The sequence below is a fragment of the Artibeus jamaicensis genome, unplaced genomic scaffold, assembly GCF_021234435.1.
Source record: "Artibeus jamaicensis isolate MK-2021 breed Jamaican fruit bat unplaced genomic scaffold, CSHL_Jam_final contig_233, whole genome shotgun sequence".
Lineage (NCBI taxonomy): Eukaryota > Metazoa > Chordata > Mammalia > Chiroptera > Phyllostomidae > Artibeus > Artibeus jamaicensis.
This window is the reverse complement of record NW_026521486.1, coordinates 67,250,645-67,268,878: the sequence shown is the minus strand read 5'-3', so window position 1 is coordinate 67,268,878 and position 18,234 is coordinate 67,250,645. Positions and strand designations below refer to the sequence as shown.

The window sequence follows — 18,234 nt, the reverse complement described above, 5'->3', positions numbered from 1 at the left end:
GACCTTCAGGCTTTTCCTATCCCTACTTCCTGGAACCTAAGATTCTATAGCCACTTAAAGAATATCTGTTGGCTTGAACTGTTTTTTGTTTTTTTTTTTAGAAAAGCAGGCACATTCCAAAGAAGGGTCAATAAAAAAAGAGGGGGAGAGAGAGAGAAATGAGATTAACCACCTAATGCTCTCTAACAGATGGAAGTGGTTTTAGCCATTGGAGCTATGATAATCCACAGCCAAGGGTACTGAAATCATGCTAAGACAAGTGATCTCCAAAAGAAAACTTGATCATCCTACAGATTTACTGGTCCTAATAAAATAGTTTTCAAGGTACATGTATTTGGTTTTTTTCTTAAAAATATGAAAATAGAAATGTAAAATAATGATGCCCCAAAGGTGTTCATGCCCTAATCCCCAGATTCTGTGAAAATGTTGCCCTGGTAGATATGATTAAGGGAAAAGGAATGTGAATTACCCAGGTGGGCCCAGTGCATCTCATCAGTCTTTCAAAGTAGACCTTTCCCAGCTATTGTCAGCGAGAGAGATGTGGAAATGGAAGAAAATTCAGAAAGATGCAACGTCGCTCCTTGGAAAATGGAAGGCAAGAGCCACTAGCCAAGGAATGTGGGCAAGGAAACGATCTTCCCCTGGAGCCTCCGAAAGGAGAACAGCCCTGCCCACACCTTAGCCCAGTGAGAATGCTATTGAACTTCTAACCTTATGAAATTGTAAGATGACAAATTTGTATGGTTTTAAGTCGTGCATGATTGGTTATGGTGGCAACAGAAAATTAATACAAAAGGCAACCCTGGGCTTCAGCACGGCCCTCAATGCTGGTGAACAGACATTCCCTGCTGAGCCACAAACCAGAGAGACTTCTTATTTCAGCTGAAACCTTCCTTCTATCCCCCCTTTCCCTCTCTACTACTTGGCTGACTTTTTGTCATTTTTCAAGACTCAATACAAACTTTCTCTTCTCTGAAAAATCTTGGTTTTATCTATATAGGCTATAAATGTCTAAAATGTGGGGAACATATGTTTTTTGTACATGTTAGTTTGAATGACAATTAATTAATCATCATTTGATGGAGTATAAAAATAAGGGACAATAAAACTCCTTTCTTGTCTCTTCTTTTAAGAAGAAAGTGGGATCACTCACTCACTAGGCTCCACCTTCATTCACATTCATCAAGTCCTACCTTACTCCTTCTCCTCTTCTTGGACACACACACACCCTGGCAGAGTTAAACCCCCGTGTGTGGCTCTTTAGAGTCAGACAAGTAAGCGATACATTCATCCCTGATCAAAAGTATGAGCTTTTGGTGTCAAAGACTGAAACCAGAACATTTCAAGGGGAATTTAAAAGGCATGGAAAATGTTCTAAAATGTGGGGTTTAAACCCACATCCAAGGTTTGAGAATTAAATTATAGGACTCATGTGTGATGGATAGTTTTAAAATACATCCACAAACACTTTGACAGCCCTTTCCCCAAAAAAGTGAAGCCCAATTCCCCCCACCCTTGAGTGTGGGCTGGAGTGATCTCCTAATAGAATATGAGCAAGTCAAAAGATGAGGTAGTAAATGTTCATTGTTTAAAGCCACTAAGTTATGAGATTATTTGTTATGCAGTAAAATAGATGGTCAATATAAATGAGATATACTCCCTGGGACAAAGGTAAGAAATTGGTAAGTCAAGAACCTGATTCTGTCTACAATTATATTTTCCCCAGCTCAAAATGGTAGATTTTTTATGAGCCAAAATTTTAAAAATCATTCAATTCTATCTAGAAATCTACATGGCCAGTCTCTCAAAAGGTCATAGGTCTGGCCACACGGAGGCCTGCATTTTTGTCTAGCAGCCATGAGTGGGAAGCAAGGCCCACCCCTCTGATGAAGAAGACTGGTGCCCTCCCAAAGCCGCTGCAGGCCCCACCAGCCCCAACTCAGGGCCACTCCAACCCAATGGCTTTGCACTGCTGTTCCTCTTTTAGTAGGGAAATATTTGCAGGTTCCCATATCTCTATCGTAAGTAGGAGGTACGAAATATGTGGAAGGGCTGTATGTCTTCAGAAATATAAGAAAAAAACTTGATAATGGGAGCAAAGAGTATTCTTGCATGCCTACTATGACATCAACGTGTATCTGTGTCAAATACAACTTGAGATCTCATTTTTTCTCCCTCAGGTAGATTTGCTCATTTAGGCTACCTGACTAGCCCCAGTAGGTAAGGGAGTTTGTTAAACCAACTCTTTCTTACCCTCAGCTCTTTGAAAATAAGCTAAGACAAGTCACATGAATTTAACATATCTGGCTCTTCAGCATCTGCAAGATAACTGCCAATATTATACCTTTACTCTCATGTTGCATATTTTGAGAAGAACCTTTCTGAGACCATACCACCTATTAAATATTTTTCTGGTTTTGTATATATCATAATTGTTTAGCCTAAGCTTCTAACTGCTGATTCAAACTGGGACTGACCACAACCATAGCAACTAGTCAAAGACATAATTCCAAGCACAATCATAAATGCATAGCTTTTACTATTATTAATATTTCTAGAAAATTAACACTGAACTAAAATGAGAGTCAGCAAACTACAGCATCAGGCCAAATCTGGCCCACCACCAGCTTTTTGTAAATAAAGTTTTATTAGAACACAGCCTTATTCATTCATTTACATATTGTCTGTGGCTGCATTTGCATCACAGTCACTGAGCTGAGTAGTTGTGACAAAGACCTCATGAGCTGCAAGGCTAAAATATTTACTACTTAGCCAACCCCTGAATGAGAAGAATAAAATACAAATATTTGGATGGTTAATCAGCCAAAAAACCACACTCTTCAAAAAAACACTTCATGGGAAAAGATAAAGTCACCATGCCATATCCAGAATGTTTGCCTTAAAATTCATAATTGATGAGGCTAGAGCTTTCTCTACCTTACAAATGGACATAAGTAGAACAGTTTTTTAAGTTGAAAATAAACTGACCGTGGCTAATTTCTGCACGTCTTCATCTGATGCTCCCAGAGATGCCAGGCCTATTTCCTGGGAAAACTGAGCAAACTTAGGATCCGCAAGCAGTGGAACATGTCCCAGGAGCTCATGACATGTGTCTCTGACAAGAAAAACATCACAAAGAATGTTACACTAGAAGCTTTAAACTACCACTGGTAGAACAAGATTTAAACTCCTTAACATAAACTTGTTACTCTAATTAATTATTGTTGATTTAATCAATTCTAAGACTTTTCATCACATTTTAACAACTCTGAAATACAGATGTACCTTACAATCAATGGCATCTTAAATTATGATATGTAACATTTTAATAGAATAATAGTGACTACTGTTTTCAAGTGCTTACTTTATACCAAACACGGGATAAGTATTTTATTATATACATTATCTCTTTTTAATCCTGAAAGACACCTAGAAGATTAAAGTAACTTATTAGTGCAAGATCCTGTAGCTCAGGGGTGAGCAAACTACAGCGACAGACCAAATCTGGCCCACTGCCTGTTTTTGCAAATAAAATTATGTTAGAACATAGCCATGCCCATTCATTTCTGTACTGTCTAGGACCCCTTTTGACTCTTAGGGGGTCCCAGCAGAGTTGACTAGTTTTGAGTGAGATCAGCAGAGTTGAGTAGTTGTGAGTGAGATCATATGGCCCACAAAGCCTAACATATTTCCTGGCTGGCTCTATAGAGAAAAATTTGCTGACTCTTGCTATAGATAGTGATAAAACCAAAATTTGACTCCAGCTTTTCATGATTCCTAAACTCTTGCTCTTAACCCTTCCGTCGAAATGCATGTCATGTTACACGTTGCTAGGCACCAGGAAACATCATCATCCAAGCAGCCTTTCCCACAGACAAGTTATCTGCCTATAACACGAGCAATCCCTTGACCCTCCTACTCCTCTGCTTTGGTTAGCCAGAGCTAGGTAACAAGACAAGCTTAGAAGCTTGTTCATTTGCCTGAGTTTCAATTTGGGCTGGATGACAGGCAAAGGCAGTATGTGTCACAATTTAGCAGGGCAGATGACTTACTGAGTCATTTCCATGAATCACAAACTGTTCCCTGACACCAGGCTATCTTAGAATGATGTCCCCTATGACTCTCTGGGAATGGATCAAGAGGCAGCAATATTTTTTCTTTACAAAAACCAATTAGCCAGGCAGTAATTGAAAGATGTTTCCTGATTTCACCTGGCTGCTCTGAAGTGTATCACATCAAACAGGTGCTATAATATAAATGCCAGGTGCTACCGCCATTATTACAAGTATAAAGTAGGTTGGACAGTCATGTGGTTGAGGCAAGTGAATGGTGGTCAAAGGCACGAGACAGATGCCTCCATAAAACAGATGGCATTACTCAGTCAAAAAATCTTGTCCCACAACTGAAACCACTTCCCCAACACTGGCCAGCCACTTCACAGACACATCAAGTTGAAAGAGCGGCCAAATGAGATACGTGAACATGATACTAAAAGCAACTCCAAATTCATTTCCTGTCAACTGTGTGCTAATAGCTTCCTTCCTGCACATAAACTGAATTTGTAAAGGATGATATGTGTTGCTATTGTTGTTGTTGTTGTTTTTGTTTTCAATCATAATGCTTAAGGCAAAGAATGAGACTCGGTGATTAGGGGAACTTAAAAGGATATCCAAGCTCCTCATTGTACACATGAAGAAACTAAAGACCGAAAATTTTAAAAAGCAAACATCTACTGCACTCTTCTTGTGTGCAGGGTACTGTACTAAATGTTTTCATATCACATCATTATTTTAATCTTCACTTACAAAGAAGTATTACTATTCCCAGCTGACAAATGGGAAGCTGAAAGTCAGTAAATTTAGGCATCCTTCTCAAGGTCCCTTTGTTAATAAGAGATAGAGACAGATTAATAAGATTGGAAATCAGATTTCTCTATTATTTTCATTTGTATTGCTCTAATGTTTTAGCATGTATTTTTGGTGGTCCTTAGGTTGTGAGGAGAAGAGTTCAACTAAGTTAGTTAGTACAAGTAAAAATGTAGTCGGTATGTCTGAAGTCTCTTTATGGCCATTCAGAGACCTTCAATCCTCCACATTACTTGAGGAGCCTTTTTAAATATCAGTGAGTGGGTTCTACCTAACACCAACTCAGTCTGACTCATTGGGATAGACCTGGGCATCCGTACTTTTCAAAAAGCTCTGCGGGTGATGATACGACACAGACAGAATGGAGACCCAATTCACAGCTGATGATTCTAGGAGCTCTGGTAGCCTTGTTTAAGCAACTAGTACTTGAAGCTGACGCTGAATGTGATTATGCAATTTTTAGTGGCCCAAGTTTAATTCCACTGGAACCATATCATTCATACTGGAGAAAAATGAAAGGAGGTGATAGAAATGTCACTAGGTAAATAATTTTTCCTCCATCTGCATTCAATTCCATTGCAAGTCTAATACTCCCTCCCATACTAGGAGTGGATCCTACAGATTCACTTATGTGATCAGTTTTCTTAAAAGGTCATGCACTCTGCACCCCTGCTAGAATTAGGATGAAGTGGCCCACCATGGATCAATCTGAATATCCCCACTGTAGCCTATGATGTAAATACTAAATCATCCCACTGATTTAGGCAGAAAATGTGACAACAATAATTCCAAAATTAGACAAGATGTCAAACTCTAGGGAAATACTGAAGATGGCATTAGGTCATGGTATAAGTAAGCAAGGAGAGCAGAAACAAAAATGTTTGTGGCCAACACGTATTAAATGCTATGGATCCGGGGATTTCCGCCAAGATGGAGGCGTAGGTGGAAGAACTGTACCTTCTCGCACAACTAAGTTTAAAAACAACAAAGTTTTAGCAACAAAAATGAAGCCAAACCACAGAAAATTGAACTACATGGAAGTCTGACAACAACAAACCCTTCATCCAAACCAATAAAACAGTAAAGGAGCTAGCAGTGAGACGGACTGTGCAGGCCCCAGTGGCAGGAAGCGGCATAGCGAACCTCCATTGTCCCTCTCTGACCCCGCCCCCACATACAGCATCACAAACCAGCGACCTGGGTAGCCCTGCCCTGGTGAACAACTAAGGCTCCGCTCCTCATATGTAACAGGCACAAACAGATAAAAACATGGCTCAAGAACAACTCAGCCCCAGAGCCAATAAATCTAAGAATTGAAGAAATAGCCAAACTTTCAGATGCACAGTTCAAAATACTGGTGATCAGGATGCTCACAGAACTGGTTGATTTTAGTCACAAATTAGAGGAATATCTGAAGGCTAAACTAATTGAAATGAAGGGAAATGCACAGGAAACCAATAGTAATGGAAAGGAAACTGGGACTCAGATCAAAGGAGTGGACCAGAAGGAGGAAAAAAATGACCAAACAGAAAAGAATGAAGAAACAAGAATTCAAAAATAGGAGGAGGCTTAGGAACCTCCAGGACATCTTTAAACGTTCCAACATCTGAATTATAGGGGTACCAGAAGGGGAAGAGGCACAGTCATGAGTGGAAACCTTATTTGAACAAATAATAAAAGAGAACTTCCCTGTTCTGGCAAAGGAAATAGACTTCCAGGAAACCCAGGAAGCTCAGAGAGTCCCAAAGAAGTTGGACCCAAGAAGGAACACAGCAAGGCACATCATCATTACATTAGCCAAGATTAAAATGAAGAAGAGAATTCTAGAAGCAGCAAGAGATAAGGGGACAGTCACCTACAAAGGAGTTCCCATCAGACTGTCAGCTGATTTCTCAAAAGAGACCTTACAGGCAAGAAGGGGCTGGAAAGAAGTTTTCCAAGTCATGAAAATCAAAGACCTACAACCAAGACCACTCTATCCAGCAAAACTTTCATTTAGAATGGAAGGACAGATAAAGTGCTTCTCAGATAAGATCAAATTCAAGGAGTTCATCATCACCAAGCCCTTATTATATGAAATGTTAAAGGGAATTACCTAAGAAAAAGAACATAAAAAAGATGACCAGTGAAAGGACAGCAAACTCACAGTTATCAACAACCACACTTAAAACAAAAGCAAACTAAGAGGACAACTAGATCAGGAGCAGAACCATAGAAAAGAAGATCACATGGAGGGTTAGCAACAGGGGAATGGGAGAAGGAGAATGGGGCAGAAGGTACAGAAAATAAGTAGCATAGATGGTATGTAGAAAATAGACAGGGGGGAGGGCAAGAATAGTATGGGAAATATAGAATCTAAAGAACTTGAGACACGTGGTCATAAACTAAAGGGGGGGAATGGTGGGGGAGGGGTGTGCAGGATGGAGGAGAATAAAGGGGGGAAATAGAACAACTGTAATGGCATAATTAATAAAATATATTTTTTAAATAATAAAAAAATAATAAATGCTATGGGTTGGGCTCAGTGCTGAGTGCTTCACAATGTGAGAACAGGGAAGGCCATGGCTACTGTGGGGGTGAATTCTTGGTGCAGTACTGGATTTACTGTTGAGCTTGGAGAACATCTGAGGGAGGCTGCTGCAGAAAAAGTCATCAGGACCTGCCTAGGTCCTGATGGAGTCTAAACGTTAGAAAGGAAAGTCAAAAACTGGCAACTGAGAAGAGGAAGGGAAATACAGGAGATCTAAAGACATTAAGGAGTTGATTCTCTGTGGTAGAAAAAGAGCTGTCACCTGGATTTTAAGTTAAAGTACCATTATCAGAAACGTATACCAATTTAAGAATCTTTAATAGCATTACAATGACAAGGTAATCCAACTATACTTCAAAAAAAGAAAAGAAGAATTATAAATTTGAAAGAAAAAAAATTATACAACGTAGCATTGTTTAAATTATATTGTTTCATTAAGAATGAAGGCCTGGTCTTGGCCACCAAGGTGGCTTATTTGGTTGGAGTGTTGTCCCATGCACCAAAAGATCTCGGGTTCGATCCCAGATCAGGGCACATCACTTAGGTTGTGGGTTTACTCCCTGGTTGGGGTGTGTATGGGGGGCAACTGATGAACATCTCTCTCTCTCTCTCTCTCTCTCTCTCTCTCTCTCTCAATCTCTCCCCCTACCCTTCCTCTCTCTCTTAAAAAAAAATGAAAACATATCCTCTGGTGAGAACTAAAACAAAAGAAGAAGAATGAAACCCTGAAGCAAGATGGTCTACCAGAAGCACTAATGGCATGTGCGGGGTGCACTTTGTCCCGTTATGAGTAGAAATGGTCACTCTGTATTTCACGAGGCTGTGCCCACTTCTCAGCTCCGTCTCCCTGCAGAGAACCCAAGGAAGAGCTGCTGCAGAGACTCCTGAGCAAGTGGAGAAGCACTGCACACAGCAACTCGCTTCTCCTTGAGCCAAGGCTTGAAGCATCTAGTATTTCAAGACCAGAAAGAAGGTTACTGTCTTTTATGACATTAGTGGAAAATGCTCAGAAATACCAGATTGTTCTCCGCCCCAGTGTCTTCTACTAACACACTGGTAGTAGAAAAAGGAAACTGAAGTAGGAAGATCTTTAACGTTACTAATAAAAGCAGCTAATTAATTTTGGAAACTTGATACTTTCTTGAGTTTCTTTCAGACTGAAGGACTTAGAAACTGGGTTGACTACAACTCTCTAGGGCTAAAAGAGGTTCCACACTACAGGGAACCCAGGTGAGAAGACTAAGCCTCCTCTCCAACCTTTCTATCAATTAAGTTCTGTTGGGCTGAAATCATGTCATTTCACTTTATTTTTCAAAGTGCAATAGTTATTATGTCCGGCAGGTAAAGTAGCTCCCCTATATCAGTTATGGCATCCACAGCTGGACCCAAGCACCTAGTTATGAACAGGTTTCTGATGAGATTCCACAGCTATCCCCTTATCTCACCAGACCTCTCTTAAAAGATTCGATTATTTGGCTATAATTGCACCTGTCAGCACATGCCACCTCCAATCTCCACATCGGCAAACTTCTCTTTTTAACTCACATTTCTTTGATGCATTTTCGCCTGAATAATGCTTTTCAGAGCCCTTTTCACAAAAGCGCTCTGTTCACTAGAAATGTAAGACCTTTCAAAACCGTTAACACTGTAAAACATCATGTCTCCTTGTGGGGGGGGGGGGAAGAATGAATGAGAAGCTCAAGCTGATATCAGGCACTAAAGTGTGGCTGCTCTGAATTTGGAATCTTCTCTGATATGCGCTGTTAGGAGGACTCTAAAAAGCCTGCTGAAATGGGCCTACAAAGGGCCTGGGCAAACAGCCTCCAGGGAATTCTTAAATCATTCCAAGAAAGCCACCATCATTTTGCAGCGTGGAGGAACAAGGATCCTGGTTGTTAAATTCAAATTCAAAATGAGTCCAGCATTTTTCCCCTTCTTATCAGTTTTCAAAGCTGACTGCTTGTGTTACATGTTGGACAACTCATTTTTATTCCTGCTGAGAATTAAAGCCTTTAAGAAGCAGTGAGTGAGCATCCAACATTTGCTTCCCATCCCAAATCAGCGCATCTGTCTTTTAAACCATATTTCTGTAGGTTTTGTTTGTTCTAAATGACACAGAAGCCAACACTTTAGCTAAATCACAAAGCAAAGGAAAGGAAGATGAGTGGGCGGGGTGGAGCGTTTGCATTGATGAAAAGAAGCAGGAGGATGAGCTGGGAGCCAAAATAGGGTCTTTTTTCCGCTGTCATACATTTGGTGGGTAAGCGCAAGTCATCTGGGATAAGACACCAGGATGCACTGAAAAGGGGGTGACTCAGTTTGTCTTTCCTGCACTAAGGAGACGATACAAGGTAATGAGGCGATTTTTTTTTCAGTGCTCACTTTGGAGCTGTATGTGGAGCTTCTGCAGTTTAGATTTAAAATAGCTTTCTGTATAATCCAGCCCAGATTATAGGCAGCTCTCACCATCATTCCCTCCTATATCCCTGTCACAGGGTAGGTAAACACATCTGTGGCCCTCTTTTGATGAAGCTGAGCACCTGCATAAGGCCCTAGAGAAAGTCTTATTTTAAGGAAGGCCGCCGATGTCATTCTTCAGCACTACTGTTCTTTTGAGACTGCAGAAAATACTATAGTTATCTTTTCTGAAATTTGGTTCAAGAAGCATTCAGTGTGTGCCTATTGTGAACCAGGTACTCTGTTAGGAAGTGAGGCTTAAAAGCAAATAAGGCGTAATCTTAGTACAGCTTTTAGCAAGTCACCTATGGTTCCATAAAAGCGCAGACGGCAAGTCCTAAATTTCCTGAGCAGTGAAAAAAAAATTCCAGTTCTTGCAGGTACCACAAACAAACAAATGAAAACAAACAAACGAACAAGAACACCTGCAAAAGAAACTGTCAGTACGTCTCTAGTTCCCTACCATTCCAGGGTCTCAGATATTTCTTATTTCTTACAGAAGTAGGAGATTTTTAACTCTTTCCCTGCCCCTCCTAAATTTCACTATCAAGTGGGTAATACAACATCATGGTTAAAAGCTGACACTCTGGATTCAGACCTAAGTCCATTCTCCCATTCCTCCACAGGCAAATTACTTGGAGCAGCGCTGAGCAATAGGACTTAGTGCCAGGATGGACATCTACTATATCTGCATCATCCTTTATGGAAGCCACTTGGCAAGGGTGGCTATTGAGCACTAGGAATGTGGCCAGCACTACTGGAGAACTAAATCTATGGTTTAATTTAATTTGAAGTAATAAGTTTAAATAGTCACATCTCTACCATATTGGACAGCATAGATGTATTGTTTTCTCAGCTATAGAATGGAGATTGTAAGGGGCCTCTGTGTCATAGAGCTCCTAAACAATGTAGTAAGATAATGCATTAAGCATAAGCTCCCAACGAGTTATGTATTATTCATCATATTACATTTAATTACACCTACACCTAAGGCTATTGCACTTCCATAAGTTTTGCCCTTTGGGAAGACCTGTTATCAACTAAACAAGAAGCAGGAAGCTTTTCAGGGCAGAGGTCATGCCATGTACACCTTGGGGTGCCCAGTGCTTACAAAGGCCTGGCACCTAGGAGACACTCGATGACCGTTTTTGAACTCAGCCAAACAGAGTGGTGATGATGCGGCTCTGTTGCCCCATGTAGAGGTAAAGTGAATCCTCAGCACAGTTTTCCTGACTTCTAGTATAGGGCTTTGGACCAGATCTTCGTTTTGCTATTTCTGAGTGGTGTGATCATAGGGAAAATACCTGACTGCTTTGAACCTTGGAGTTGCCCTCTATAAAACGGTGACGATCCTGCCTGCCTCACGGAACTGAGTGGTGTGATGCTAAACAGGCACGAGTGGGTGAGAGGTGTCAGGTCCCTCTTTCCTTCCCTACGGTGGTGGCTGCTGGGCCTGCCCATGGATGTACTTCCCCTACGTGGTAGTGAAGGGTATGGACGGTGCGTGGTACCTCTTCCTTGCCTAAAAAAAATTCAATCAATTTGAATTTCTTCTTCTGAACTTGCAATTTAAAAATGCAAATATTCCTGAAAACTTCTCCCAGGTCATCTCAGTCTTCCACGCCTGAAGATATTTAACACGAACTCCCTGACACTGACGGGACATGAACTATGATTTAGGAGCGGATGCTAACACTGGATTGCAGGCACCGCAAAAGGAAGGCACACCTTGGGAATCTGGAACAGCGCCAAAAGGGAATCCTGCTTTGCATCTGCCAAAAAATTAAAATTAAAAAAATTAAATATACAATATGCTTTGTCCCAAGCCGCTACCAATAAGTGCCTAAAAGAACAAAACTAGGATTCCAGCAGGCACACAGGGCACAAGTTTGGTCTGAAAATGCACAGGTTTTAAAATGTACAAGGTTGTTTGTTTTGTTTTCATAGAATGTCTATTGTTAAAGTGCTTGGAGCACTTGAGACAGAAGTCTCCGTAAAAAGTCTTAGGGGTTATTTTTGCTTTTAGGAGCTTTGCAGAACTAGACACAATATTAGGATTGAAAACTTGGGAGTCCAGGCCTAGGAATGTGGCCTTGTAACTAGGGAGGCGCTGGAATTTTATGAGGCACATCAGCCTCCACATGAATTTAAAAGGTGCCAAGTGAGAGTGGACTCTTTGGTATCTGTATAAAGCTTTTTTCTTTCAGAGATCAAAGCGTTATTTCATCATCCCTCACACAGGGAGGTTAACTGGATTGCCACCAGTCACACTGAGAGCTCCAAAGGGGCCTGGATCTGGAGGCTTGGCATCCAAAGGCCCTTCTGCCTGAGGACAGGGACCCAGCAGGCCTCCTCTCCGCACTGCTGCAGCCGGTGAGGCTCCGCCCCGTGAAGATCAAAGGAGAGGAGGGGCTTCTGACACGCCGGTCGTTGGACTAGACCACTCAATAGGCACACGCGGTACTTATGGTTCTGTCAAGGCAGGGCCACCAAACTAAAGTGAGAAAGTATCACTTTACTGCCTTACACGAAATTTGCAATTAGAAAACCAAGAAAGAAGCTCTTCAGCTTCAGCACACATGTGTTTTGAGTTTTTCTGTCTAGGACTACCATTTCACATAAAATAATGGTTATTCCCACAGATGCTGGCACTACTTCCTGAGTTCAAATTCTGACTCCCTTGATTACCAGCCATGTGACCTTGGGCAAGTTGCTTAACTATCCTGTGCCTTGGTTTCTTCATCCATAAACAATTGTATTATCCACAATAATAACAGTAAGAATTCCAAGGGTTGTTGTGAGTACTGAGTTCATCCACATACGACACTTAAAATAGTGCCTGGCACATAACACATAATAGTTGATATATATATATATATATTATATATATATTATTAGTAGTAAATATATATTATGTGAGGTATATATATATCTATATCTCTCAACAACAGCTGCTGCTGTTGTTGAAATTATCAGTGTTGGAAGACGGAAGGAATGACAACATTTTCAGGTCATAGAGCCTTTAACATCTTAACTGGCCTTGGTTGTAGCCCCAGCCAAACCGAGGGAGAAGGTAGCTGCTACGCTGGGGTTGTGAGGTCTGGGTTAAAGCGCAGAAAACAGAGGCCAGATGGGATCGGCTTTCAGAGAACATGCCATTTTCTGAGAATCGCTGGCAGTAATGCTGCTTACAATCCTGAACAGCAAAAATGGAAATAGCACTATGGAGGAAGCCAGTTGGCTGGGCAGGAAGCTTGGCACAGGTGCTGGTGTCCTTCGGGAAGGAGCAAGTTTAAGCTGAACAGAGCTCAGAGGCATGAAGGTTAAAGTCTACAAAGCTCTGGCTTATCCTCCCGGCTCTGCAGAAAAACCTTGCCCAGACTTGACGTCAGCCAGGCCCGACACCAAAATCACCCATGACAGCAGGGCTTGAGTCAGACCCGTTCACAGACCCAGAGTCCCCCAGATGTCAGCAATCGGGAGTGTTGGGAAGGGAAAGATCCTATTCTTCCTCTCATTACAGATCCAGTGAGAGGCGTCTGGTCAGTCAAGGGAGGAGCAGCTAACCCTTCTTACGAATCTGAAAGCCTGCGTCTTTACCTGCTATTATTACTTAGCAAATGAGGACTAATGGCTTAACCACAAGAAAAGGAAGTAAATGACATCTTCTGCCAGTTTTAGAGAGAGCTCATTCTAACAAGCAAGGGCTCAGCATATAATTCACTTACCTTATTTAAGAGAGTCAAAAAATATTGCCAGAAATAATTCACTTTTATTTTTCTTATAAAACTGAAACACAGTAGCAATTATAAGAAAAAATCACCTGACTGCCCAACCTTTCCTAAACCTTAAAACAGTTATATTTTAAAATAACATTAATTGCTTCTAAAGTGCTCGCTGTGGCAAAAAAATATTTTCCTTAATACTAAGGCATTTAGTTGTATTATGGCAATAAATGTGGATGTATTCATCACTAGTGTCATGAATTATTTCCTGATAGGGAACGTTGCTCTTTGATTTGAGAGCGACACACCAGGAATAAGCAGAAGATACACCCACACCAGAGGGGCTGACCAACCAGCCGTCCCAACACAGCCCTCGGTCTGGAACGCCTCAGCGGAACAAGTTTATACCCCGTGGAGCCGAGTACCATAGCTTTTGGTTACTAGTACATTAAACACAACATCTAAAAAATAAAAATGGAATCAATATTTTAAATGTTTTCATTAAAGCATTTGTAAAAGGGATTTCTGATGCAAAAATTGCCTTATTACTTTGGCAACAGCTCCTCTGGAATGATAGATATTATACTGACTCAACTTCAAAGAATATATGTTTATATTTAAAATTCCCAGCTGCTTCTCCCTGAACAATGGACAAGGGGTAGGGTGTTGTGCTATGGATGAGTATTTCAACATTGCCCTGCGCAATGGTCTACGTTCCCATGAGCATCGATACAGAATCACCAGGCAACTGTCCACCTCCAGTCTCCAACCAGAAATCTAGAATGGGGGTGGGGGGGAGGGGGGGAGGAAGGGCGGGGTTTGACCTATACTGTAGAGAGTAAGACTAGAGTTTCTTAGTCATACCTTAGAAAATTTGGTCTTTTTGTCCTACCATTCTTCATTTCTGAGACCTCAATCAGTCTGTACAGCTTTGAAGGAAAGCATGAAATTTGGCTCTAGGAGAATATGGCTGTGTTAAATCGTGTTTCTAATTAAAGACCTCTGCATTTCTCAGATACCACTGACCATCAGGACTACAGATACCATTGTAAATAGTATACCCAAGTACACGTGCTCACAAACATGCGGTTACCAAGTACTCAACGTCCACTCTGCACACAAAGGACTGGAGACCACAGATTCCCTAGAAGGAGGTGCCCGGGGAAGCAAAGCCCAATGAACTAAAGCAAGGCTAGGGGAGAGGACAAACACATCTGAAATTTAAAGCACCCTCTGAAAACCAGAAGCCTGGTGTTAGAGACCAGACCAGTCCAAATCAGACCAGGAGTAAAGGAAAGATCCCTGTCTGCAACTTGCTTCTCCTCCTATTGTGTCCAAGACTTCCCTACACTGAATCATCGCCACCCCCCAGCAAAAAGCTTCCACAGACAAATGCAGAGAAGTTCCTTCTCTCTGATCCACGCCCCTCTGGGGGGGGGGGATCGCCCCACCCACCTCAGGCACCGAAACACACCTCCACCTGACAATCCTGGTGCTAGTGCTTGTCAGAAGCTGCCAATCTCATAGAATTACTTCTTTCTCTTTTTAAAAATTTAATCTTTATTGTATTTTTCCTATTCCCATTTAGTCACCTTTATAAACCCCTCCCCCCAGCAACCACCTCACTGTTGTCCTTGTGAATTATTTCTTAATGTAATTATTTTAAATAATTTAAATATAACTTAGAAAATGTCACTAAGTGGCATTCGTTTTACAGATAAAGCAATGAGCTTTCCTGTCTTTTTGGTGGAATAATATTCAGGATTAGTTACCCAAAAGGGAAAAAAGAATGTACATTTTTTAGCACCATATAGGATGCAAATGGGTCTCTCTCTTTTTTTTCTTTCCCTCTCTTCCTCTTCTTTTCTTTCTCTCATTTTAATAAGAGGAGGTGGGGACAACCTTCACATTGCCTTTTGCCACTGTTCTTCACCTTCACAATGAATAACCATTTTTATATTCTGAAATTATCTTTATCCCCAAAACAAACTAGGTGAGGAAAATAGGTTGCCCCTTGGTGGGTGTGATTTGAAGAGAAGTCTATTCTTCAAATGGTGGTCCAAGTGACCTAGCCTCATAGATTCAAATGGTACTTAAATTTCCATCATTAAATGTTCATAATTTTGCCCTGCCCAGGTGGCTCAGTTGGTTGGAGTATCATCCTGTACACCAAAAAGTTGCATGTTCGATCCTCGCTCAGGCCACATACCTAGGTTGTGAATACCTTATTTGTAGAGGGATATCCAGCATCAGTCCCTAAAATTAGAGTAAAGCTGTTGGGGCGAGCGGAGGACACTCACAGCCCAGGGCTGCATCTCCTCAGGAAGAGGCCCTGCTGCAGCACCACGCGTGCCCAGGGCTCTCTGTGCTCCCTCGCTCCATGGGTCTCCAGCTGGGTCTGGAAGTTTGAGTCTATCTCACACCTGGCACCATTGGTGGTGGTGCTGGTCATGGTTTTGGCCCACCTTGGACTCAGTTTTTATTCGTTTTTGTATTGCCTTTGTCGACTGGCCTTGAGTTAATGAAAGAGACTGACGCATGAACAAATAATTACCACGTAGTGCTGTGAGTGCTAAAATATTAATAGATGTAAAGCGAAGTACTACAGGAACATCAAACTCTGCCTAGAAAAGTCTTCACAGAGAAGGGTGAGGCTGAGCTTTAATCCTGGGTTATTAAAGGATTTTACCAGAGCCATTCCCTGCAGAATGAACCACCCATACAAGAGATGGAGGCATGAATCAGCAGGCTCATGGGGGCGGTGAGAAGTACAGCGTGGTTGGATTGTAAGGTTTTGGAAGGGGCAGAAAGAGAAGCAGAAGGTGTGGTTTAATGAGATTAGACTTTTTTCCTTACATTGACAAGGAACTAACAGAAGTCAAACAAGGGACTGCTCTACTCAAATTGGTGTTTTAGAAAGAAAACAAAGTCTGCAGATTGCTTCTAAGAGGAAGCAGCCCAATAATTACCAGGCAGAGAAGCAATGTTACTGTGACCTGTCAAATTTCTTCTCCTAGAACAGTGGCTCTCACAGGGGACATTTGGCAATATCTGGAAACATTTTTGTTCGTCCTATCTAACAGGAGTGGAAGGATGCTCTTAACCTCTAATGAGGAGAGCCAGGGATGCCATCAGACATCCTACAGGACAGCCCCCCACAAGAGAAAATTACCTGGCCCACAATAGCAAAAGTGCTGGGTTTGAAAAACCCTTTCCTAAGAGAAGATGAGGAGGCCAGGGGATGCACTACAACACAGCCCACAGTGGACTTCCCAGGGAGGCTAAAAGGAACCAGGAGGTAATGGGACTTCTCAAACTTTTGTTCTGCCACTACCCACATGCTGGGTGAACTTCACATGCTCGTGCAACTTGGAACTCTGCATCTTTCCCGCTCATTCCACTGAGTGAGAAGGATGCTATTACTGGAATAACCTTGAATTTGTCCCAATTGATTTTTTATTTTATTTTATTTTTTAAAGATTTTATTCATTTATTTTTTAGAGGGGAAGGAGAGAGGGAGAGAAATATCAGTGTATGGTTGCTTCCCATGTGTCCCCCACTGGGAACTGGCCTGCAACCCAGGCATGTGTCCTGACTGGGAATCAAACTATAATTGTCTGTTTTGCAGGCCCGTGCTCAATCCACTGAGCTACACCAGGCAGGGCCCAATTGATTTTTTAAAGGAAATCATTTACAAATTTCTATCCTCGAGTAGTGACAAAGGTGCCTGTGAGCACAGCTGATCAAAGCATGCAGCTACATAACAAAACAGTGCCGAATCATGGCTTCGGGCACCGCTCAAGGGGAAAAAGAGCAAGAGTATCTCCCCTCTCCCAGAAGCAGCGCCACCTTCAGTCCAGGACGCAGAGAAACACCCCCTCCTACCAAGGAGCCAGGAGTCACTGAATTCTCCAGGACTGTCTCTGTAGTCCTCCAGGCCAGATGACTTTCCACAGAAAACCAGTCCAATCTGCTATCATTTTTTAAAATTCAAGTCCCATTATCTGGCCAGGTTGAGAGAATCTGGAGCCTTTAAGTTGTAAAATGCAAGAACAAGCCAAAGACATGTTTAAAACCCAATGCGTGTTGAAAGCTGTGACATCAAAATACGTTCTACCCAGACTGAGAAGAAAAATAAAAATTTTTTTCAGATAATGCCTTCTTGCTGCTTTCATTCCCATTTCTATCCATCTTCAGGGATCAACTTTGTCTCATTAGCACCACCTCTGCTGCAACAGTTCAACAATGGAAGCCAGTGACTTGGAAACAGGTCAGAGCACTAAACACAGTGGCCAAGTTGAACTTCACAAATTGAAGAATCTGCCCTCTTGTTGGTTTGCAATTGAGAAAATGGGATTTCATTACAAAGACGATGCCTGTGGAAGTGCTCGGGCAGGGAACGGCACTCCCTGTATAGTGTTCTGTAGATTCAAACTGCGTGGCTAGGGGGGAACTTAGGCAACACGTAAGGACTAAAGGGATCTTTCCTGAGGCTTTCGTCTGCATAGCATGTTTCTGGGAGGATGCACTGAACACAGGTAGCAGTGGTCGCCTCCAGGGAGGAAGAAGTGAAGGGGGCAGAGGAAAGAAAGGAAGCCGGTGCTCTCAGTACATACCCTTTCGTAGCTTTGCATTCTGAATCATGCACATGTGTACC

General features: G+C 41.9%; 1 protein-coding gene across 1 annotated transcript in view; it reads right to left on the bottom strand.

Annotated features, from left to right (window-relative positions):
* The window catches only part of TPH2 (tryptophan hydroxylase 2), a 104,217-nt gene that overhangs the window by 37,090 nt on the left and 48,893 nt on the right, over positions 1–18,234 (bottom strand). Inside the window, exon 8 of the mRNA XM_053661444.1 lies at positions 2,989–3,115. Coding sequence (XP_053517419.1) covers positions 2,989–3,115 — 127 coding nt within the window. The remainder of the gene's footprint in view (positions 1–2,988; positions 3,116–18,234) is intronic.